The 25,611-nt window shown below is 32.1% G+C and overlaps 1 protein-coding gene across 4 annotated transcripts in view; it reads left to right on the forward strand.

Annotated features, from left to right (window-relative positions):
• Positions 1-23,216, forward strand: part of DOCK7_3 (Dedicator of cytokinesis protein 7) — a gene marked incomplete at its 5' end in the record, with an annotated part of 45,785 nt that extends 22,569 nt beyond the window's left edge. For 2 of the 4 annotated variants that reach the window (XM_051216028.1, XM_051216026.1), the window contains 4 exons: positions 9,840-10,012; positions 17,333-17,525; positions 19,160-19,780; positions 21,643-23,216. In XM_051216028.1, coding sequence (XP_051066575.1) covers positions 9,840-10,012; positions 17,333-17,525; positions 19,160-19,780; positions 21,643-21,953 — 1,298 coding nt within the window. In that variant the 3' untranslated portion in view covers positions 21,954-23,216. Of the gene's footprint in view, positions 1-8,386; positions 8,524-9,839; positions 10,013-13,121; positions 13,191-17,332; positions 17,526-19,159; positions 19,781-20,522 lie in introns of those variants that run through there. The other 2 variants (XM_035729837.2, XM_051216027.1) reach the window with 2 other exon arrangements.
• Between the last annotated feature and the right edge of the window lie 2,395 nt (positions 23,217-25,611).

Below are 25,611 nucleotides of genomic sequence, written 5' to 3' on the forward strand. Positions count from 1 at the left end.
ACATAATACCTGACGCGATGAAACGTTGGACATTCATTTCATTCATTATTCCTGAAAATTTTAGTAACTTTGCTATTAGAACTTGTTAAAAATGGTTAACTGTTGATCTCGATTTGGCTAAATACCATTTCGGCATTGTAGCTGTCAGTTTTTGATGAAAAAATTGAGTATAATTTATAACACTAACGTTCAACTGTAAATCGTAATCCTAGTTCCTCGCATTAATTTATAACCCAAGTAAGTAGATGGATATTTTCAAGGTCACTTTAGCGTTTCTCAAAGGTCATCCATCAATTATAGTCTCACTGTATTGTGGATTGGTCTTCGATCATACTTTTATACAGGTGATTAGTACAATTTAAGGTGTTTGTGTGAAAAGAATCCTTTCCTCTTAATCACTTACAATCATGTTTTTTTAAAGTTCACATGTTTTCATCGTAACATAGATATAATTACTGATATACAATTGTGTCAATTTATTTGTATCAAACATACGGGATATTGCGTATGTTAAATGAAATATATCATTTATATAATTATTAATTCCTCTTATCCAATAGAAGAAAATTGAAATTAAGCTTTAGATTATATTGGTAGTTGAATATTCCGGTAATTGTGAGAAACATAAATAAGTACCGAGAATAGAAATTTCTAATAACATAACTTTATTCAATTGATTTGACATAAGCTAAGATAATTCATTCAAGATCATTAAATATATGCACTAGAAAAACTAACTATTCAAACGAAATAGAATGAATAATTTTAGTCAGCTATTTATGGGAAATAAAACCAACTTTAAATACAGAATAAAAGAATGGGATAATGTAAATTGTTTCAGATTGAATTATAACTCATACCCGTAACACAAGTTAGTAGATATCTGAACTTAATAGCCTAGTAAATAACGCAGTAGCATTTGAAGCGAGAATTACTGGGTTAAAGTCAACTTCAGATTGCACATAAACCCAGCTGGCGTGTCCTAAGTAGGATGAAACAATCACTATTGATTCCATGTTTCTCCATATTCCATTTATTTTTTTATTTATTTGTGTCACAATGGTTATATCGAGGCAATCTACACAGAATGCATATATACTAACCAAGATTGATCAAGTTTCAGTCAAATAGGATAATACAAAATTTTCAAATTGAATTAAACCTCTAAATATGGATGATGAATGTTTACTCGTCGTAGAAATCTACCTACTTTAAAACTTATTTTCATTTTGAGACACTGCAACAAAAGCTTCTTTAAATTCATTTGGTGTTGTTTGCTTGTATCTACCTATTGTTGTTTAGAACTGCAATTGTTCAGTCCTTTGTTAGCATAAGTGCATCCTGTGCGGGTTGCCTCAATATTGCCTTAAGTCGTAAGCTCTATAGGCAACGATGGATTGTCGCTAACAGTAGAATTCAAGAAGCGCGTTTCGTACTATTTGGGACTCGTCAGCTCGATGTATCTGAATCTCAGAGTTTATGTCCACTCCGGGACTCTAACTCAGTAATGTTCGCTCCAAACGCTATCGCTTTATCCACTTAGCTACTAAGTCCTGATGAACATCAACTCTGGGATGCAAGTACATCCAGATGACGAGTCTCAAACAGAATGAAACATACATCCTACATTTCACTGCTAGTCACCATCCATTTTTACTTAAAAATGTCTTGAATTATTTACCACTTATGGACAAATTCTGTAGAGAAAAATTAATTAATTGCTAATATAAACCTAAGAAACTTTTATTTCAAAGAACTTACAGAATAAACTATTGTACTGAAGGCGGACACAGGTGAGGACAACCGAATTATATTTAGCACAAAATGACAGAGTTACCTGGTAAAATAGAAAAACCATATAGTAAATTGTTAATTTGCAAAATATTAATGTATCATATCAACCGGAACTGTCCCTGTTGCAAACATCAATCCATTGTCTCACATTTCATTGTTCATGCATTTCCTTACAAATTGCATTGCGTTGTCACTCTTCCTTTCTTGATCTTCCCCATCTTCTGCTGCCAGACATTGAGTTTTTAACCCGCGTGATATACTACTTACATCGATATAAGTAGCACGCACCATACTATAAGTAAAAATAATTTAATTCATGCATTTCAATCCATTACTGATCATCAATCTTTCACATATGTTTACTTAAGCGATAAAATGTAAAATAATTTTTCATTGTTTTACAATAAAAAAAGTAGAGAGAGAATGTGTGTGTGTGTGTGTGTGAGTAAGGGAGTGACTGAGAGAAGAAAATAAATTTAAATAGGGGTAGAAGAAGAGTTCATAAATCTACTTGATTTTTCTTTCTAAACAAATAACTAAATGACTTAACAGGTGTAAAATAATGAATAAAATTGCATGAATTTTACATTCTTTTCTGGTTAATTCCAGAAGAAAAAAAGAGAAAAACTTAACAACTTAAATAATTAATCTATTCTACATTCTATTCTATTTAAACTATACATTTTTTTTATTTAAATAGTTCATTACGTAAGAATAATGTTGCCTAGCAACAAATCATTTTGTTTCTTGAATACATTCGTTTAGTGCTATTAAAAATATCATTTTAATGATTTCCACATGTAGAGAAAAAAGAATATGATGTTTAAAGGAAAAAGCAAATAAATTAATATCACACAAAACTGAAATGAAATTAGTTGAATAAAGATTGTCTACAAGTTTCTATTCCTTTTTTTATATTATATGAAAGGAAGTAGATTTTTTCTTCTAATCAGAAACTCTTTGAATCATCAAAAAATGAGAAATGAATCAAAATAAGTTGAATATATATGACATAAATATTTAAATGTTTTCCATGTTTCAAATTATTTATTATAGTTACATAATCATAGGATTTATTGTAGATGATTCATCAATAAAATTTCAGTGTATTATATAATAGTTTGTCAATAAGAAATAAACAACAATATATTCTTTATACGAATATTCGTCTGACAAGTAAATTTGGAACATATCTCTTGTTTAAACCTGATTTTAATATCACATGCATCGTTATTATTATTGAAAGAACTGAATGAGTTTTTGAACAATACAATTTATGTTTTGACATGCACATCGATCTTTCATTATCAAGTTTTCATCCTTGAACTTGAACTTTATTTATTCCTTCATATCAATCTCTCACACATACATACATACCTACACACTCACACACATACGATTTGTTACTCAGTTAAGTATTTCCATGTAGTTGAATTCATCACATGATTTGTAGTTAACTGACTCATTTTATCCTATTTTACAAAAAATCAACATCCAAATATGATTGGTTTAACACAGTATAATCCTGATTGTTAAAAGCTATATATTTCTTTGATAATTTTGATTTTGATTATTACCCTGAAGAAGTCCAGACAAGTTAACTGGACGAAACGTTGGAATTAGTTAAATTTCAATCGCTGAGAATATTTCAAATATAATTTTCACATATAATATATTCTTTACTTTAGATGTTAAATAAGGATTGGAAGTTAGTATTCCATATTGTCTCATTGTTAGGTCCCGATAAACATAATGAATGGTTACTTTGGGATCCTTTTATGAACCAATACTAAACGTATATTTTTATCGTATAATTGTTAAATAACTAAGTTATTCATATTCATGTTCTTCTTATTATAAGCTTTATTTCGACCTAGGAACCATTATTATATGTTTTGCCATTCTTGAATTATGCACTGTCTATTAGTCACTACCTCACACATTCACAGCCACATTTGGCCATATTTTGTACAAATGTTATTTTCTATGTTATGCTGCGTTGTGCTCTGTTTGATTGATATATAAACTCAGTATGTTTGAAATATAAGCATTCATATTACAGAAGCTGACACTGGTGTTCTGGACTTAAGTGGCTGGGCTAGGCGGAAAGCAGGACCAATCAGGACGTCTTTTACGCGTCTTTGGTCTGATCAATAATTCGCTGCTTCTGATTGGCGGTTTTGGGCATAACACTAATGTATAGTAGATTGTTTAGAAGACGTACTGATATTGGTCAAATTTATTAACTTTTAACAAGATCTCATCTATAGTCTTCGTTAAACAACAACGTCACGTATGAACCATATCTATGGAATGTAACGTTGGAACATATAGATCGATATTGACGACGTTAGTGAACTCATTTTGATTACAGTCAAGTTTCATTGGTGATATCTATTCTACTGCAGATAATGGTTGAATTTCAAAAGTCATAGTCTCATGTTAAATACTCAGAAAATCTTTTCTTCAATATTCAAAAAAGAACAAAGTAATTTTCACGTGAAACACTTGTGGAAATTAGTTTAATTTGAAGTTACGTTTCATTTTATACTATCATCAGTCGGAGAGCTAGTGAAAACCCGGAAAGCTGTTTCAGTATTCAAGATAAATATTTGATTGAGATCATGAACCGATTGATATTAGACCACCGTCGAAAACCTGGAAGCACTAGGCGGCCGTTTCGTCCTATTGTGGGACTCCTCAACAGTGTGCGTCCACGACCTCGCCCGCGGGATTCGAACCCAGGGCCTTTAGTCTCGTGCACGAACGCTTAACGTCTGTCCAGTGTTTCCAGGTTTTCAACGGTGGTCTGACACCAATCGATTCATGATCTCAATCAAAAACTTAGTAATCTCCACAACTCCTATACTGATAAATATTTGAATTTTGTAGTATTTGGATGCATTAAGTCTAGTACTTCAAAGTATTTTTTACAAATATCAGGATATATATGCAGTATTTCATAATATAATTGTCGTATTAATAATTTACTCTAACTGTTTTATTTATAAAATGGATAATAAGTGCTATTATCAGGCGGATAAGGATATTAAAGAAAATATGAGTTAATTCTCTAACAGCACAAACATGAAGAAAGTACTTAATCATAGACTAATGAATCAGTTTTACATTGTTTGAAACAATTTATATTTTTTACATGAAAGACAGTCATGCAAATAAACACCAAAGTTTTGTTATCAATCGATACAACATTTGAGAAAACAATGTTGCTGACATGCTCTAAAGGCATTTATGATTCGGAAGCTCTAAACAAAAAGACTTTCTGAAACGACAGAACATTATTCTTAAGAAAACTGAACTTGTATTTGAATGCTCATAAAATTTAAATAATTATTATTCCTTGCGTAAGCAACTTGAATACATTATAAATCACAGTCAATTATAATCAAAATAGATACAGTAATTGATGAGTTAATGAATATTTATTGAATCTAAGTAAAATGGTCGCTTGATGTTTATCGAAGAACAATAAATCCAAATGGCTGAAATTGTTTAGCAGTATAGTAAAAAGACTATCAGTAATCAAACAGCTGGTAAATATTGGTCCAGAGTCATCTGTTTGGTGATCAAAAGCATTTTTAATAGTGGTGAGCGTTTGTTATCTTGTATTCCTCAAAATATCGCTAATTAATAAAAATCCAGAATTATTTGTACAAAAAAGGCATATCAGTTTGCATAAGTCATAGTTTTAAGTTTTGTAAAACCACTTATTCAGTAAACCTTTTATCGTCAATTAGGTTAATTTCATCAGTTCTATTATTTTTTTTGACTACATTTCATTTTGATTTGATAAATATATCTAGTCATAATGAGCGTCTAGTGTTTACATCTAATAATGATTTTATAAATTCTATGACATTCTTGGTGAATATTCAGTACTATCATGACTGAACTATCAACACCCTGGGAAAATTAACATTTTATTGCGTTTTGTCTAATTTCTCTTGCATTACTAAATTCGATAAACTATTGTTATTTCCAATAAACAGATCATTGATCATCAATACAAAGAAAAGCTTATAGTTATATGCACAAAACTCAATGAAGAAAATGGATAGGAAACAGGTCTTTTCATTGAACCACTTCCTGATTTATGCCTCAGTGGGTGTATTCCTCTAAGAAAAATATTCTACTAATCACAGTCACATAAAAGGAATAATGTCTAGGTTAAAACATGAATATTGATGAAAAATCATCACCAGATTTCAGTGAATAACCTAAAGTCAATCTCAGTTCGAATTGCTCAAAAGCAATGTTTCATACTATGAAGCTGGATAGTCCGAGTTAATTATCAAAAAGATTACAAGTATAATTTCTATAAAGCTTCAACCGGCAAGAAACCAAGGTTCAAGGTTTCTTATTGGCTATTCCAAACCACGTAAAATCTTTACTTTGTGTAAACGATGTCTAGTGACTTAGACTAGTGTTCTTTATCATAAATCAATTGATAAAATCTGATTAGCACTAATGCACTAAACACGCACGACACTGACCACTATCTCATGATCAAGTGAAAACTTCAGGTAATTTGTATGAAGTTAAATAACATGAGAACGGTCGACTAAACATTTTTCAATATCGCTTGCAGGTTGAGAAATAGTCAACGAATTTATCAATAATAACAAAAATTGATTTCATGATCCGGTAATAAGGCCAGAATTATTGTATAGCTCCCCTAGAGAATAATGTATTTTAATCTGGCCAAGTAGCTAAGAACACTTAACGGTGATTTTAGTCACCTAGTACACTGGATGTATTGATGTGACTATAATTTATGGACGACCTTTGAGCGACGCTTGAATGACCTTGATAGTGTCCACTTAATAACCAGGACTAAATGAGGGTTGTAAACCTGTGTGAGAACTTCGAACTGGATTTATAGTTGATAGTTAATGTTAGGAATTATATTTATGGTTTTCATTACGAACTGACATCAGCTATAATGCCAAAACTCTATTTTGCCGAATCGATTATTGAGTTTCGCACCAAAATCAGAGACCTGTTATCTTATAACTGATTGGTTTGTCCATAAATTATAGTCTCGCCGATGTATTCTTACAACATCAAACTATTTTGCCTGATGTCGATATCATACGTTTCAGTTCATTTTAATGGTCCATTTAAATCATCGATGACCCAATTTCTTTTTAATTTTATACTGAATAATAATTAAACAATAGAGTTGTGACTTTATATTTTGTATAATTAATTACTGACTTTTCCCTTAGTTCTTGGAAGCAGATTTTTTACCAATAATGAAATGATCTGAGGTAATTTTCCGGACCTAGCTGATAATTTCAAAGATAGAATGAGAACATCAATTCTTAAAGCTTCAGCGGATACTGTAAAGTATAAAATATGATACTCAACACTCGTTTATAGTGAAAAAATATTGTCTTAATCTGGATAAATATTGTTTAGTGATTTTCAACTTTGTAGTTACGATTTTTAAGGAGTAATGAGTTAAAGAATAATTTACTGTCCAGTTTGGAAACATGCATTTTAGAACGACTGACAAACAATAATTTTTATCATTAAGTAAACCAAAAGTTGCCAATCTGAGTCACTATACGTTATATTACATTCCAGCAATATTATTAATAACCTTCCGATAAGTCTTTAGGAAAACTATTTTTCATAAATTACAGCATATTATAAATATATATAATTACCATTCCATTTCAAAATCACATTCTTGCAAGTACATTTCATAATCAATACTGTGTAAAACTAATGCCGGATATTTTCTTACCAATTATTAACGTAATTTCAATAATTGAGACCATGAGTCATTTGAAGCTAGACCACCATGAATAACCTGGAAGCACTGAATAGCAGGACTACTCAGCAGTGCGCATCCATGATACCGCCTCGGGAGACTCGAACCCAGGACCTATCAGTCTCGCGCGCGAATGCCAAACCTCTAGACCACCGAGTCGGCTGAAATTGGATATTGAAGTTAGACATTAAAACCTTGAAATGACGGCCCAGTAGTCTAGTGGTTAAGTGTCCACTCGCGAGACCGAAGTTCCCATGTTTGAGTCCCACGTATATGATCTAGGATGCTCACTGCTGAGGAGTCCATGCTAAGACGAGACGGTCGTCCAGTGTTTCCAAATTTTCCATGGTGGTCCAGCTTAAATTGACTCATGACCTCGACTATTGGAATTATTATAATATTCGCAGAAACCACACCCGATTTTAATTAATCATGTCTTAAAATTCGATGTTGAAAATGGTTTGTCTACATGAAATTACTCATCATGTTTTGTCTTTTAAAATAGCTTACAAGTTCTAATACAACTAAAATGGAATTATGTTATGAATCACAAAAATACTTTTTTTAGTGGGAAACATTGAATAGGTATTGATAAAGATGATAGACTTAACTAATTTTTCTAGTGACTTAAATTCAGGCATTTTATTTATAAACATTTTTTTATGGTGTAACCACTTCAGTTTATTGTAGTTTATCAATGATACAATGGTAGGTCTTTTTTCTCTATCGTTAGCAATATATATATAACAACTGAGAAGTCCAAAAATTGGAATTTGTATTAATTAATATTGCAGAACCACTATATCCATTTATGCGTGAACGAAATTCTAGAAAAACCCGAATGTATTTCAGTTAAACTTAAGATTATTTCCGCAGCTCTGTTCAGTTAATTAGTGTGTTACTAATCAAGTGTACATGAATTTTGACATGTAAGTCTTTCTAGATGTCCTGACACTCATTGTAACCGATAATTAGCAGGTTATTTATAATTTTATAATCTGTGCTCGATTCGATTCTAATTATTTTATGTCTACTTAGATGGAAGTATTTAAAAGTAATACAATGAATGAATTGTGTAAGTGATACTGAAGCAAAGTGGCTTCTCTTAACAAAATACAAAAATTCTCACTTGGCTTCTGTACATATATGTATCTTACAAGATAAATTTTCCATAATATTTAAATTAAATAACAAATTAACAGCTTGCGCTGCATATTATGTATACTAATGCCAAGTTTTTTAAACTCTTAGTTTTTCTTTAGTGTGTTTGATATTTTGAGTATAAATACCCATACATCTTAGATTCCTAATAGTATGTGCTAACAATATGTGCTTCATTATTATCATAAACCAATCCCCATTGTGGACCTGGAAGCATTGGACGGCTGTTTCGTTACAGTATGGGACGTTTTGGCAGTGCGCATCGACGATACTGCACGCAGAACTCGGTCCCGGCATCTTCAGTCGCACGCAAACGCTTGACTCCTAAACCACAAAGTCGGCGTCCAGTGGTGTTTATGTCTAACTTCAACCAATCAGCGATATCGTGCGACTATCTTCCGTTATCTCCAGTGGGCAACTGTCTCACATTCAACACGGTTGAATTCTTCTGATCACGATTGCTTACTAGAAATCTATAGGTCAAGCTTTAACACTCGACCGAAGTTCTTGGGTTCGAGTCCCGCGTGCGAGGCCACCGATTCTCACTGATGAGGGGTTCCATACTAGAACGAAACGGCTGTTAGTTGTTTTCAGTGGTGATCTAATAGTTCAGGATTTCAATGAAATTCAACAATCTCCACAGTCTCATATTGAAAATAATATATATGTTCATTAACTAACTAAAAATTACTTAACCTTCTGTGTTCTGTTACGTTTATATTGAATTTTGGCTACTGATATTACCATTCGAACATCAGTTAAAATATAAGCTGCTTATGAGTTTGGAACTGAAATCACTCTGAAAATTATAATTTTGATGAACAATATGAGTCTGTAGTTCTTCATATGTTTTTAATTTTTAAGAAGCTCACACAGCACTTAGGACGCCTAATCATTATTACCTAAAAAACCACTTTACAGACTCTTGTTTACTGCTTGTCTAACGAAGTACATCAACTATATTATTAGTCCGTTATAACCAATGTCGAATAATTAAAAAAATTGTTTTTATTTGTTAAAAAATGTTTTCACTCAAAATTCAATTTATTCTACATTGTCTTTCATATCTTTTAAAAATATTCAGCTTTGCAATGGCTTCAAATAGACGTTGGCCCACCAACATTAATAACTGGAGTTATTCTGAAATCACGAGGAGATGTGAAAAATTCGCAATATGTAACACGTTTCAAGCTCTCTTACAGTAATGATACACGGCTGTGGTACTTTTACAAGGATGCAGCCCCTCTAGATCCTAGGGTAAGTTTCTTTTGATCAATAAGTGAGAGCGGAGTACAGATGATTAATTACTTACTTACGCCTGTCACTCCTCGTGGAGGACCATATGCCGTCCACCAGCATTTTTATCCAAATCTATCCTCCGCAATCCTTTCCAGTTGTTTCCGGTTGCTATTCATTACTTTGATGTCTGCTTCCAATTCTCGACACAATATGTTCCTTGGTCTTAAACTTTGCCTTTATCCTTCAGGATTCCAAGTTAGTGCTTGCTTCGTGATGCCATTTGATGATTTCTGTAGTGTATTTCCTATCCATCTCCATTGCTTTTTCCTGATTTCCTCTTCAAATGGAGGCTGGTTTGTGCTCTCCCTCAGTAGGCTATTGCTAATGGTATCAAGTCAATGGACAGTGAGTATTTTATTCAGGAAATTGAATATAATTACCTGGCACCGATTTCATGAAGGTTACGGTAGCAGTTCTCCGAGTTTCAGTTCCTTACAATATGAACAGCTGTCTACACGTTCGTATTGAAGGTTCTGACATTGATCTTGACTTGCAGAAAATTATTTTGAGTTCCATATGTACTCCAGTCGTAGCAATGGTGACCTTGTTTTGCCAATGCCTGCATTCACATCTGCGCCAGATCCTCCGTGTTGATCTATGATGCCGACCATGTACGTGAAAGATTCCACCTCTTCCATGGTTTCTCCATCAAGTGTGACTGCATTGGCGTTCTCTGTGTTGTATTTGAGGTTCATGCTTTTTCCCTTGTGTATGTTGAGGCCTAATGGTGCAGATGCTGCTACGTTACTGACTGTCTTCACTTGCATTTGTTGATGTGTATCGGATAGAATGACTAGGTCATCTACGAAATGAAAATCATCTATATGCATCCAAGATGTCCATTGTATTCCGTGCTTCCCCTCAGCTGTTGAGGTCTTTATAACCCAGTCAACCACCAGAGGAAAGAGAAAGGGGGAGAGTAAATAGCCTTATCTGATATTAGTATTCACTTGCATCTGTCCGCCGTCTGCCATTTACGACTTTGCAGTATAGTCCGTCGTATGAATTTTGGATGATGTTGACAGTTTTCTCAGGGAGACCATAGTGTTGAACAAGGTTTCATAATGTTCTCCTATCCACACTGTCAAATGCCTTATCGTTGTGAAGGACTTTGATGTATATTGACGCATTTCATTCAACTGATTGTTCAACGACAATTCGTGGTGTCACGATTTGGTCTGTGCATGATCGATCCTCACGGAATCCGTCCTGTTGATCTCGAAGCTGGAGGCCTACTGAGTCACTCATCCTGTTCAACAACACTCTGTTGAATACCTCACCTGGTATTGACAGTAATGTGATCCCTCTGTAGTTCTCACATTTGCTCAGATCTCCTTTCTATGGTATCTTGATGAGTTATCCATCTTTTCAGTCTGTCTGTGGTACTTGTTCTTCTTCCCAAATCTTTCTAATTAGTGTGTGGAGCATACTTGCAGTTCCCTCTTTGTCTGACTCCAGTGCTTCGGTTGGTACATTGTCAGATTTTGCTGCCTTCGCAATCTTGGTTTGTTTGATGGCCATCCTGATTTCTTCGATTGTTGGTGGAGAGACATCTATAGGATGGACTATAGGTGGTGCTTCGATATACGGTGGATTCAATGGAGCTGGTCTATCCAAGTGTTTCTGTTCCCCTGTCCTTGAATTTCAGTAATTTTCTTGCCTTCACTGTCCTTGATCGGTCTCTCTGGTTTATTATATTTATTATATAGTATATAATAGTGAGTAGTAAGTTCCATCTTATTTACTGCCAAAATAAACATTCTTTCAAGAATGTATTTTTACTGTAGAAATAATGCTTGTACGTTTGATATTCCGTATAAAAACTTTCAATATGTACATTCAGAGAATAACTCAAATTGTTCTCATTAACTCAATAAAGAATTATTGACAACATGATTTAGAATCAGTTAAAATAAATAAATACAGTAAATAAACAAATAAATTACCCAGTTCTTGTTTCATTTACCATAGTAATCATATCTTACTTGGTGCTGTATATTCGTTCATTCTTCCTTACAGTTTCTACTTAGCCTATAGACATCAAATATCAGTGGTCGTCTGACTTTTATATTTTTGCACAACTTGAATAAGTTGATATCTTAGACGCTTTTAAATTGCACGTTGAAAATAAAATGAATGTTTTGTTCCGTTTATTTAATTTAATATCGCCTTTAGGTTGTTGGTAAATCAACTAGATTACAGTTTCTTGACACTGTTTCCTAAATACGTTTGAATCGTGTGTTAAGATTCATATGTAGTGACCTATAATAACGTTAATATTTACGCCTCTGTCTTGATCGTGTATCACTATTCAGTGTTTTGGAGAGTAATATCAAAGGACTTAAATGGTAATTGTTTCAATTCTACAAAACTACCGCGGAAAATGAATTTCTATTTCATGAATTTTCTTTCAAAAGATGGTCAAACTATGCTTAATTTTACATATCACATAATAATTATTTCCCTATTACTCAATAGTATTACATGTTTAAGTTCAACCAAAGAGAATCATATGTTATAATTAGAACATTGACATATCAAAAACTCCTTATTCACGGACATCAATATGATATTTAAGTGAAAACCTATTCATTAGGTACATGAAATTTTTTCATATTACATAATATTACCAAATTTTTTGAATACGTTTCTAAATTCGGACTATTCCTTTTTTGAGGTACTAAGTCAGAAATTCCGATTATTTTTTTTTACGAAAAAAATAAAGGAAATAAACTAATTAAATGAGTTTTCATATATAATATTAACTAATTTAAATTATTTTCTTTTTTCCTTGTGTTTTATTTTATCGCATGACTTCAATACACTATCACTAATATGTTTATCAACATTTCATCAACATATAAAATCTTCATTTATAATTTTATGGTTTATGCTTCACTTTGTCTTTCATCTCCACCCCATCATGAAAACTTTTATTATTTGGGGTTTTTTTTTGTTGCTGTTGGTAATTTTATTTATTTATTTTATTTACTTATTTTCTTGCTTGTTACTATTTTATTTTTGTTATTCAACATTGAATGAAAATTGTTATTATTTTTGTTTTAAGTCTACTGTGTGGTCATTTGAATGGAGTCAAAAAATGAAAGAATCAGATGATAAGATAAAATCTGATAAAGTAAAAAATATTTATTCACATTAAACTAATTATAATATTATATATAGATACATGTATATATCTGTTTCAAATACGAAATGTTTATTAAGTTTCTTCATTTTACTTAATTACTTCATTTTGTATTTAGTTCAATCATATTTTTTAGTTGTGTTGCATGGTTTAATGAATATTTATTTTCAATATTTTTAGTTCCAACAGATGCATATGTTAAGCAATTTTACCTTATTAAACACTAAAATTGTACAGATTTAGTTTACGGTTAAATATTTTAATAGTTATGAAAGCAGTTATAAATCATTGATCTATGAGTTACTAATGGATATATAATTAATCAGTCAGGAAAATGCTGGTGTAAAATAATGAAATGAATTAAACATTGTTTATCTGACTGATTTGAGTGAAAAGTGGCTATTATTGATAAATCTGCTAATTGAACGCTAAATTCAGTTCCTAAGCTATTCTAGTAACCCCCAGGCTAGATCTATAGAGCAACTTGAACACTGGAGAAAAGGCACGAAATATGGAAGAAACGCTTTACTCTAAATGTTCGTTCATGTACAGAAAATCTAGAGTTTTTTTTATAGTACTTTAGATGGCCTTGGGTTTCTGGAAAATTCAGGAACGCCACTAAAAACAGTAGCAGTATATGTGACCATCCAATCAGAAACTCGACATGTGACTTTTCACTTTCTAGCTGTTTCCGGCAAAACGTCTAGTGAATACTAATTATATAAGATGCTTCTTAACATTTTCAGAGCCTTTTTGGCTTTTTTTTTCGAGATTTCTAGATATTTTCGACAATCATCTTAAGTATACAAACAATACTGACTTTAGTAGGGTAAAGTCTTTGACTATTCATACAGAGTGATTTAGTTCTTAGTTTAGTTGATTTGCATTAACCTTCATATTCCATATAAACAGAACATTGAAAAGCTAATTTATTTAATGCATTAAAACAACAGAATTTAGTTTTGTTGATGAAAAAATCAAATTAATTTGTTGGCTACATTGAAATCGTGTAGCAACCATTTTTTTCTGGACTAATTAACATAAATCTATTTTTTTAAGAAATAAGACTGACTAATGTAGCATTCATATTGAACCTTTACAAAAGTATAGCTGACATTGTCTTTAAATTATTATTTCCATAATTCAATTTCAGTAAATGATAAGAATAATAAAAACTCACTATCGAGTTTGTTTGAAAACTGAAAGATTGATATGTAAAACTGTTGTAGCTTATTCTGACCACAACTACAATATGATTTCATAATAGAAAAAATACAAATGTTTCCAACATGTGAATATAACTTTTCAGTTAATTATTTCTTACAGACTGTATGGATAAGTAGATTGAATGTTTTCACTTAAATTTACAAAGATCTAATTAGGATTACGTTGGATGAAAATTTATCATTGAAAATTTCTAATTAACCTGTAAAAATGTCTAGACTAGTTTAATTAGACTTATCAGTTATGTTGAAATATATACACTTTACTATAAATCGCTAAGTGATATCTGGTCTAATGACAAATGGTTTATTATTATTATTATTATTGTTCAAATAGTTAAAATCTCAGTGTTGGTGCAATTCAAATTAGGTTACGATCAGCACTCTCATGTTTGCTTCACGTAATAATCACTATATTACATAAATTCAGTTTATAAAGAACCTCAGTGTGTAATACTTTGAATTCCGAATCGGCACAAAGAAAGTATAACTGGTAATTCGTTTAACATTGATTTAGTATTATCATATATGATAGTACATATGTGTTGATACATAAAACTTTTACATCAATTCAGGTCACGTTATCAATTAAACGTTTCATTTAATATGTTAATCAAATAGGCCTATTCATTACACTAGACTCTCCTTCAATGTATTCAGAAATATATTGACTGTTACGAGGAATAAACTTTGCTATTTAAGAATAAGCAAAAGTCATCAGTAAATAAGCTTTAATTTAAATTCTGTATTTAAAACAAACTAAACACTATAAACATATATCTTTAAACAGAAGGGGTTTCGTGGAGATTTTTAGAAATTTCAATAGTTGAAATCATGAGTCAGTTGAAGCTAGACCACCATGGAGAACTTGGAAGCAGTGGACAGCCGTTTCGTCCTAGTATGAGACTCCTCGGCAATGCTCATCTACGATCCATGGTGTAATGGTTAAGCGCTCACACGCGAGACTGATAGGTCCTAGGTTCGGATCTCGCGGGGGGCGGGATCTTGGATCCGCACTGTTAAGTAACTACACTCCTAAATTTAAGAAACTGATAAACTACTATGTGTTATATATCCAGTTGTTTTGTTTGAAAGATACTACACGACAAGAAAATCTGCTACTTTAAACTAGAAAACTTTGGATCAGTGATGGTTTCAAAATATTCTTTAGTTATATTTGTTAGCTTTTTTAGACTTAATAACAATTTTCTCGTGTTTTTTTATCAAAATGTAATAGTATTATGATACTGGGATTTCACGCTTGAATGCTTTCTTTGTGTAATTCCTGTTCATAACTTAACACCATGTATGACGGTTTTTATGATCACAATCTAAATTAAAATAAATTCCATTTTTCCTAATTTTGTCAATAAGACGTTAAATTGAAAAAAATCGGCGAGATTCTAATTTAGGGACGACCTTTGAACGATTCTTAAATGACTTTGACAATTATTAGCCAATCAGAAGACAGTTAGTATAAAGTGAAAATATATTATAAGAAAGTAATGAATTACAGTGGATATTCTTCTTTTACATGATTTAAAAACCTGTTAAAGTTTGATAAAGGTTCAGCGATTCTGAATTCATAGTGCATATGGTATAGAAACTCGTCCATAGGGTTAGGGTTGTAGCCTCTCAATAAACACCTCTTCTCTAAAATCCGTTGTAAACCGATCGTATGTTAGCACCCTAACCCTAAACCCTAACCTAACCCTAACCATAACCCTAACGCCAACCCTAGCCTAACCTTAACCCTAACCCTATGGACGAGTTTCTATACCATATGCATTATGAATTCAGAACCTCTGAACCTTTATCAACTTTTAACAAGTTTTTAAATCATGTAAAAGAAGAATATCCACTGTAATTCATTACTTTCTTATAATATATTTTCACTTTATACTAACTGTCTTCTGATTGGCTAATAATTGAAATTGTTCAAACGCTTCTGATTGGCTCGCCCCTAAATTAGAGTCTCGCCGTCATATCTGTTGTAACCTCTCATTAATCACCTCCTCTCTAAATTCCGCTGTGAACCGATCGTATGTTAGCATCGCGTGTTGAACTTGGCTCCGTGACCTTGAAATTGCTCAAACGCTTCTGATTGGCTCGTCCCTAAATTAGAGTCTCGCCAAAAGCTCAATGTTTAATCCAACTGAACAAAGACTAAGTAAATTTTTCTGGAAAATTTCAATACATTTACTTACATTTTCGTTAAATCATATTCAATCTCAAAGTATTTTTCTATGAGACGTTTATACTTAAATAACACAACAATCTATATAAAGATGAAAGTAATGACCCCATCAATAAGATGTTTTATGCAATCGGTTCATTTAATCAATTCAAATAAAGCTAATACAATAATTGTAGTAGAATAATATGACCTGATTATAATATTTCATGGTTATTTATCATTTACTTATGTTGTACCTCATTGTTACATTTTAATTCAAATATGATTGTAAGTAAATGATAATAAACCACAAAGTAGATGTTTATTATTATGATGTTTATTATAAACTTGTATATATTGAATAATTAGCATGTAGATTTCAAATGGAAAATATAGAATGTTCTAAACTTTAGTTTATTATTATTTTAATTTGAAATATATTTTCGCGCAGTTTTGTATTTATTTTAATGTGTATGGCTTTTTATTTATTTTATCTAAATTTCTGCTCAATTTCTTAGTTTTGCTTTCTTGTGTATCAATGAAAAATTTCTTATTTATTTTACAATTTTGCATGTTTGCTTTTTTTTTGTTTTCGTGACAAAATGAAAATGTTACTATGAGGAAAATAATTGATTTTTTTTCTGATAATTTTGTTCATCCTATGAACATTTATAACACAATCAAATTATATATTGGAATAAAACAAAATCATATATATATATGATTTACTAAAGATATTTGATGGAAATAATGAGCAAATCACTGAACGTATTCATTATTTGGCTACTCCATTTATTGCACGTTATGTACGTATACATCCAGTAATATGGAGAAGCCGTATTGCAATGCGTGTTGGTCTATTAGGATGTAAACAGAAAGGTTCTTGTACTGCCGGTTTCTTTAGAATTAACAATGAAAGTTCTTGTGGTAAGTTATACTAAGTTTAAATTATTTAAAAGATATTAAATTTACCAGTCTTTCACATTTAAATAACATTTAACAATAATGATACCATCCATACAAGTGGTTTATAATGGTTCATTCCAAACTATTATGCTTTCAATTCTCTTACTTCCTAAACATCAACGGGTACTTCTGAATGTTTGAATAATTATAAAAACGATTAAATGACGTTTTACGGTGTAATTTATTCCGTAAATTACGAAAGTAGAATTTACACGTTATACTAATGAACATGTCAATCCTTTCAAAGCCTCTGATTGCATGATTAAGTTACGCGTGAAATGCGAGAGATGTATTTTAAATATAATCCCAGTATTTATGAGAATACATACATTTTACTTACAAACCTCACTTCGCGAAGTATCTATGTCGTTTACTGCAATAATATAAAATTGTAATAAAATTTGTATTCTAAGGTTTTCTTGAACAGATCACATATGAAATGTGCGGTAAAATATAAATAGGTTGTAGTTGAATTATAACCATAATGGAAGACAGCAATCGAAAAGGAAACAAGTAACGTAAAAATGGAAGCTCTTACTAATCAGTAAAATTTTAATGAATGTGAGAGAACCGAAAGTAACTGCTAGAAATGTTAGGAAGGTGTCATTACGAATAATAAATAAATAAAACTTAGGTATTCCCGTAAATTGAATTACTAGATAACAATAAAATGATTTTTATTGCTTACATATGATTGAGAAAGAAATTAACTACTGAAAATGTATTAGGTAGCATAATTAATATAAAGACATGTATTTAACTGGAAGAAAGGTGATCAATAAACCATGTATAGTTCTTTGATATATGAAGAGTGGGGAAAAATTAGAAGGAACCTGAAAACCTGAAAATGCTAACAGGTTTACAGAAAATTAATAAATTAACTAAAATCCAGATAAAATCAAGCTGTGAAAAGTATGATCGGATGGTATATTTCTGATCTATCTAGCTATAAACTGACATATAATTAAAAATATTGCAAGTTGTTTTGGATTAAGTTGAGAAAATTCCTCTTCTACAAAGTCCATTTCGCTGAACACTGGTTATCTGGTTGTCACGTACAAATGGCTTAGAATACAACTCTCAAAGATCATGACATTTTATTAGCAGTATAGCCTATACACTTTAGAAGTGATTTGGATGATTTATGTCTTACACAAAAGTTGCAGGGTATCTACAGAAATATAAGTCTCTTTAGCAAACCAAGATTAGGATGCTATTGAACTTTATTTAAGGCACAGACTTTACTTTTGGGAATACCTATTGTGCAATGCTTGAGTATTCATAAATGTGCAAGCGACTTCATAAGCGATTTTCTAAAAAATCTATGGACTCAGTAAATGAATTGATCAAGGTCGAAGCTGACCACTAACATGAGAGTTTATCGAAGTTCACGTCACTATGAAACGTGATCTTCATTCCGCAACTCCCAAGGGGCTTAGAGGAGCATTAACAAGGTGTTTGTATTGCTTCTTAGCTCCTATTAATATTTTGACTCGTAAAAACTTGACATACATGCGTTTTCCATCTGTGATATTTATATTTGAATGAGTATTAGTTGCTGTAGATTTTCTCACTATTCAATTTCATTTATCTAGTCCCTAATCTTGCTTACAAGAAAAATGCTTGGTTAACACCAGAATCTTCAAATCATCGTAAAAGAAATCTTCAAGATTCTGATAAGGCATCACGATCATATGGTTTCACCAGTGAAGCAAGAAATTTGATTGATCCTGAAAATCCTTCACATTTTCAGTATACTGAAAATCAACGTCCACCAATGTTGGCTCATCATAGGATAAGAGATAACACCGCTAACTCAAATGCATTCAAATTTAGTAACATACCTCTATGGTCATCAGTTAATGGTATGACCAATGAACAATTCATGGGTGACAGCAGTGATAGAATGGCATTGTTAGCTGTTGATGGTTGGACAGGTGAAGAAATACTTTTAAAAAATTCAACCTTATCAACGAGGTCATCAGAACGTTTAATGAATGATGCTCCAGATAATAAACAACTTACGAATGATAGTTTAAATAAAAGAAGTATACAGAATGTTCTACACACAACCTCAATGACACAAAAGTCGGCCCATCCATGCACTATACTTGAATATCGTTGGCCCTTTGTTGAATTACCTTCATGGTATGTAGACCTTAGGGAGCATATTGAAGTAAAAGGAGTTGTTATTTATACAGCAGGTCATGGTAGAGGTTAGTGTTTAATCTTATTTAATCACGTATGATATGATTATGGATAATGAATAGTTTTATTGGTAATTTCTTTATTGAAATATACATTTTGATTAAGTTAAAAGTTCGTATGCTTATCAATTTAACTGTTGAGCATAATTTAAATTCAATACCTTTTTCTTATCCGTCATTCATTCACTGACCTACTGAGTTCAGATGGTCCAAATCGTGCCAATAAGCACAATGAGTTAACATGCCAACAAAGGATGATTGAAACTTAGTCCTAATAATGATATAGCACGATGCGGCTGAACGGAAAGTTCAGAGTAATTTGGTTTAGCAGAAAATGAGAGTTTTTATGAAATCACGTGTAGAACACGAACTATACCTATTCTTATGTTAGTACACATAGGCAGTACCCACAAGGTATTATACCTAAGAGCCGATGAAAGTAACTGTATTTGATCATATAAACAACATCTTACTTTCTTAGCTAGCATACGACAAACATTATAATAAAATGTAAGAATTATTTTTATTTCATATTAGTTCACTGAAAGATCCAGTATTGAACTTACGATGTACGCTCTACACTTCAGGGGCCAACTTGAATAAATTCAGTTTATCAGTCGATTGTGTTCACCTAAAATAATAGTGAGGCTAGTTCATTTTGTTAAACTGAATACTTTAAAGTGATTATTATTTTGGTATCATCATAGTTCATCTTCACGTTTATGCTTTTTACTCTCTTTTTTCAATTTAGTAGCGATATATTTTCAATATATGTTACCAGTCAACACCAAATAACATTTCTTTTGTTCCTACTGTCCTCCTGTGATTCTTATCCTATGAATTATGATTAATTACTTTAATATTTTTTTCTATTCTAAAGCTTACAGAAACTCATACATGTGTTCGTTTGCGTTCATGATTCTATGATTCTTTTGTAACCAAACTACAATGTACAGTGAATTTATTATTTTTTCCGTTTAGAAAGATATATTTAACTACAAAGCAATAACTAACTGATGTAAAACGTATGTATTTTTGTCGTAAAATCTGAAATGTGAGTTATTAAGGACAATCGTTCCACCAAATATCTCTTGTTCAATGCATTCCAAGGTTTCGATAAAGATGTAGATTGACATTCTCATGATTTCCCGATATCATAAATTACAAATGTACAGTTTGCTCTCGAAATCAAATGATTTTTCCTATAGTTTATGACTGTACTACAACAATGCATTTACACACAAGTAATGTAATCTATTTGACTCAAGAACAGATCAATAAACAAATAACCCATGTGACTCAGTATATCAGCCTCAAGATAAATAATATCTTCTTATAACAAGCTAATTAACTATCCCACTAACTTACCAAAATAACATAAGCTATATTTAAACTTGATCAAGTAATCAAGCAAAGTAAAGTCATAAAAAACTGGGTGCTCAGTTTACATCCAGTTGTTCATTTTTGATTGGGATATATACACATCTACATTTTATTTCTTCTCAGATGTACCAAGTCAAATTTATTCATGCTTTTGAATTTTTTTAAATTATCATCTCCATTTCATTTCGTATCATCTTGAATATTATTATTGAGCCATGAATACCATAAACAAAAGCTTTAGGGTTTCTTTTGTGAGGTAGTTTTCATCAGCATTTGACTCCAGAAACTTTAGGTCGTATTTATAGGATAGTAATTTTAGATCAATAAGCTAGTTCACCAACTTATGCCAGTGTGCACAAAAACATTGACCTCATAACTGATAAAATCTGTAAGAAAACAGATTTACAAATATCATTTTCGTGAAATCATTTTTAGTCATTTCGTATTTAGAAGTCCTACTATAAAAAATATTCTTGTATATTTTTTAGATGGAAGATATCTTCTGTCTTCTTTATTTGGCAGTGATGACAAAACAAAATTCAATTCAGAAAATTTAGAAAGATTATCTATCTATGTCGAGTCAGAGCCACGTCACCATGATACTAAAGCATTATCTAGATCAAGTTCTAGTCTATGTGGTTTTGTTACTAGAATTAATGATGCTATATTCAGTCCACGTTTACACATACCTTGCAGACAACCGTTAATCGGTCGTTATGTTTATGTTGAAGCTCGTGGAGTTCGTGGAAGGTGGTCACAAGAGTTTGCAGCTTTGTTATGTGAAGTTATGGTGTATTAAAACAAAGCTGTTTTTGTTAAAGTGTTATGAAAGTACAAATAATACATTTATAATTATCATAATAATTATCATTCATACCTCGTTATAATCATTAGCGAATAGAATCAATCATTCTTTTAACAGTGTAAAGGTGAAAGAAATTATCACAGTTAAAATGAATCTTACATGAAGTTTTTCTGTCCATTAAACGTTATTTACTATTATTTTTGTCTCATGACACTGTTTCTTTATATCAATTTTTTACGTAGGAAATACTTGTTCATCATCAAAATATATATTCACTAAATATATTTACACATATAACAATGAAATCATTGCATATTGCTTAATTATACATAATATGGTTAAAATGGTTCTCTAGACGAACACCTTATTTATATAGAAAATTGTTTAATCTAAAATAGCTTTATTTGTCTAACGCACATTAACTTCATTCTTTTCAAACTATGTAATCATCCTACGAACTGGAAAACAGATCATTTTAACAAGTATACCTTAATGAATCCATTTTGTTGCTTATACTCCAATATACAAATATATTAATAAACTTTACATTTAATAATGAAAATTGTTTCACAAATAAATCCTTTTAAAACAAAACTCTGATAACAAAATTGTTTAGAATAGGGTCTCGCTGTTGTATTGTTTTATTATCTACCCAGAAGATGATTAGAAGATCAAAAAGTGATTGATTTGCAGTATTCTTAAAATGTACTTCATTTCGTTATCATTTCATCAGATCATTTGTCCCTGTCGCCTCAACAAATATATGGACCTAGTCTGATAAAGGGCTTATCTCGGCACATGAATACTGCTGAAGCTGAAGCTGGAAAAAGAACTATATTTGAAGAACTGACTTGGAAACAGTGGAAATCATACGTATTTAAATGAAGATATATGAATAAATTGTAAGACAACCATAGAAAAAATTGTTCCAGAATAGGATCACCAACTTATGCTTTCAAATACCATAAACAGAAGAGGGATTTTGCCTTCATTTATAAATTAATGCAAACCCTTTAACGTTTTAACAGAAACTTTGCATCCAACTTCAATGATGATGAACCTCGCAAATACTTCAAGTTTGTAGGGCCAGTAAAATGTCACGACCTTAGCCAAACCATTGGGCATTTAGATCACTGAATATCAAGCAGTCTATCGGTCCTTGTCGTTGTCAGGGACAGCCAACGAGCATCAATCAGTTCCAAGCTCCTGACTGACCCATGAGGAATCGGTCTCACTGTGTTTATTTCACGTACTCACACTAATATATTTCTGTAATAACGTAGTTTGTGTTGTACAGTCTTCAAAGTAGCCATTGTACCTGGATACGACGACAGGGTAGCGCACGTCAGGTTTTAATCGTAATGTGTGACTTTGATGTAAACTGGTTAGTCAAGCCATACCCGTTCAATCCGAGTAAGTACCCGCTTATTAACAAAGAGCACTTACGCTGACGATCTGCAAGCCATCTGGAACAAGTGTTCAAGCCATAGAACTTATTTTAAGCTTACCAAGCATAAATAAGCAATGTGTTTCATGAGATTTTTAGTGTACTCTTGTGCAGTTATCCCGCTAATACTCGCCGAAAATCAATCACTCAGATATATTTAGTTTAGTATAATTGCTGGTATCTTATGAACGTAGATATGACTCTAATTTGGATGAACGCATAAATATGCTGTGAACATAAATCAACTGGATCCTTCCGTAGACCAAAAACCAGAAGGCGGTTGACGGTTGTAATAAGATATATCTCTTGGCAATCTCGTGATATCAAAATAATACCGAGATCGTGCCAAAGTTTACAATCGCAACTATTAAACGTACACGAGTCCGTGCAACGTTACAGTCAACGGAAGAATGTGTTTTTTAGTGCACTTGACATACAGGTACAGTAAAACAATCACTGGTACCAATGGTTATAATAATAATTGTTTCGATTATACCAATCGCGTTCTTTCCATGAAAGTAGGTCACTACAGTACTCTGATCATGAACAAGTAAATGCTGTGAAAGCTTGTATAAACTTAGTGAAATTACATTTAAAGATGCCACAGTTATTCGGAGTTTGGCAATATCTTTACGGATAACACTTTCGTAATCTTAGTACACCAGCCTGATCAAATCAGAAGTCAGAATGTCTTTAATTTCTAGTAATAACAACAGTATGGTGAACTTAAGAACGACAAACGAGTCGATAGAAAGGTAGGTTTTAAGTACCATGTTGTAATACAGTCTAAAAAAGTAATAATTTCAACCATGAAGATTGTGGTGTCGGCTGCTATGTTAGACTCCTATGGCTTTGAAGATGCCACAGGTATTCGGGGTTTGAAAATGCTTTAACCAGTAACACCTAATATGAAGCATGCCTAACAAATGAAATCAAAAGACAGAAGCGAGGAGGTTAGAAGATATATTTGATAAGCTATTAATATATCGAGGATCGTCTGATCTAATCTGACTAGCGATTGCAGGGGTTGCTGAACACGGCGTTACCACACGTGATCTGGTGCGGATGTATGACCGAGCGCCTTCGGCTAGGTGAGTTCATTAAAACATGTGGTCATCATCCAATGTTGAAAACCTACAGAGCTATTTATTTTGGGGATTTATTTACCGCTACAGATCACTTCCCACCTAGTGGGGTAGTGATGACCCTAAGACGTGGCCAGCCAGAAGTTTAAACCCAATGAGTTTTGTCGTTGGTAAACACTCTTCTGATAGCTTGCTAGTTTCGGCAGCTTCTGGTCGTGTTTCCTTACCATAAGAAACCATGAATTACAATATAATAAAAAAATAATGTACAATGAAAATTTCGGTTCCTCGTAAAGCTCATCGTTCTTCTTATCGTCTTTTCCAGACCTCCTGGAAAAAAAAGAATACGTAAGTGCATGTCGAAATAAACTCGTAAGCGCTATAAGACACAAAATAGGCGAAAAAGTGCAAATAATATAAAAGCAAATTTTTATAAATGCTTTTTTTGTCTGTCTTTTTAGAAAAAATTTCAATATGCACATTAGCCAAATAATAAATATATATAAATATAAGCATATAAAAATTGATTTTTTTGAATATTGTATATAATGCTATGGAAAATGGCGATGAAACAAAATTTTAACTAGTGTCTTACGTGCAATAGTCGTTCAAATGTTCCAAAAATCTTACTCTTCTCCCAGAACGCGTTTGTTTAATTTTTATTTTCAGATACTGTCGAAGTATGATCGTGCGTGTTGGTTGTCGGATGAGGTATTATAAGTGTCGGAGTCGTGTCGTTCGATTGTACCGAAGAAAAATCGACGAAGATAAGATTACCTTCTAAATACGCCGCTTTGTGGCGATCGATGCTGATGCTATCGTTGGTTCCGTTCTTATCGATTATATAGTATTTAGGTTCGCGTTGAAGAACTTTGTAAGGTCCTTCGTATGCTGATTCGGAGGGTCGTCGATGCGAGTCTCAACGCACGAAGACGTGTGTACTATATCGTAAGTCAGGTTGAACGAAAACATCAGTTGATTGAGGTCGAGTGGAAGCAGGTTTAACTGAACGCATTGCGTTTGTAAGCCTGTTCGTGTAGGAGGTTAAATTCATGTTCATTGAAGAGGATGAGGGATCCACGAATCCTCCCGGAAGTCGAAGTGTCGTTCCATAAACGAG

This window comes from Schistosoma haematobium, chromosome 4 (genome assembly GCF_000699445.3).
Source record: "Schistosoma haematobium chromosome 4, whole genome shotgun sequence".
NCBI lineage: Eukaryota > Metazoa > Platyhelminthes > Trematoda > Strigeidida > Schistosomatidae > Schistosoma > Schistosoma haematobium.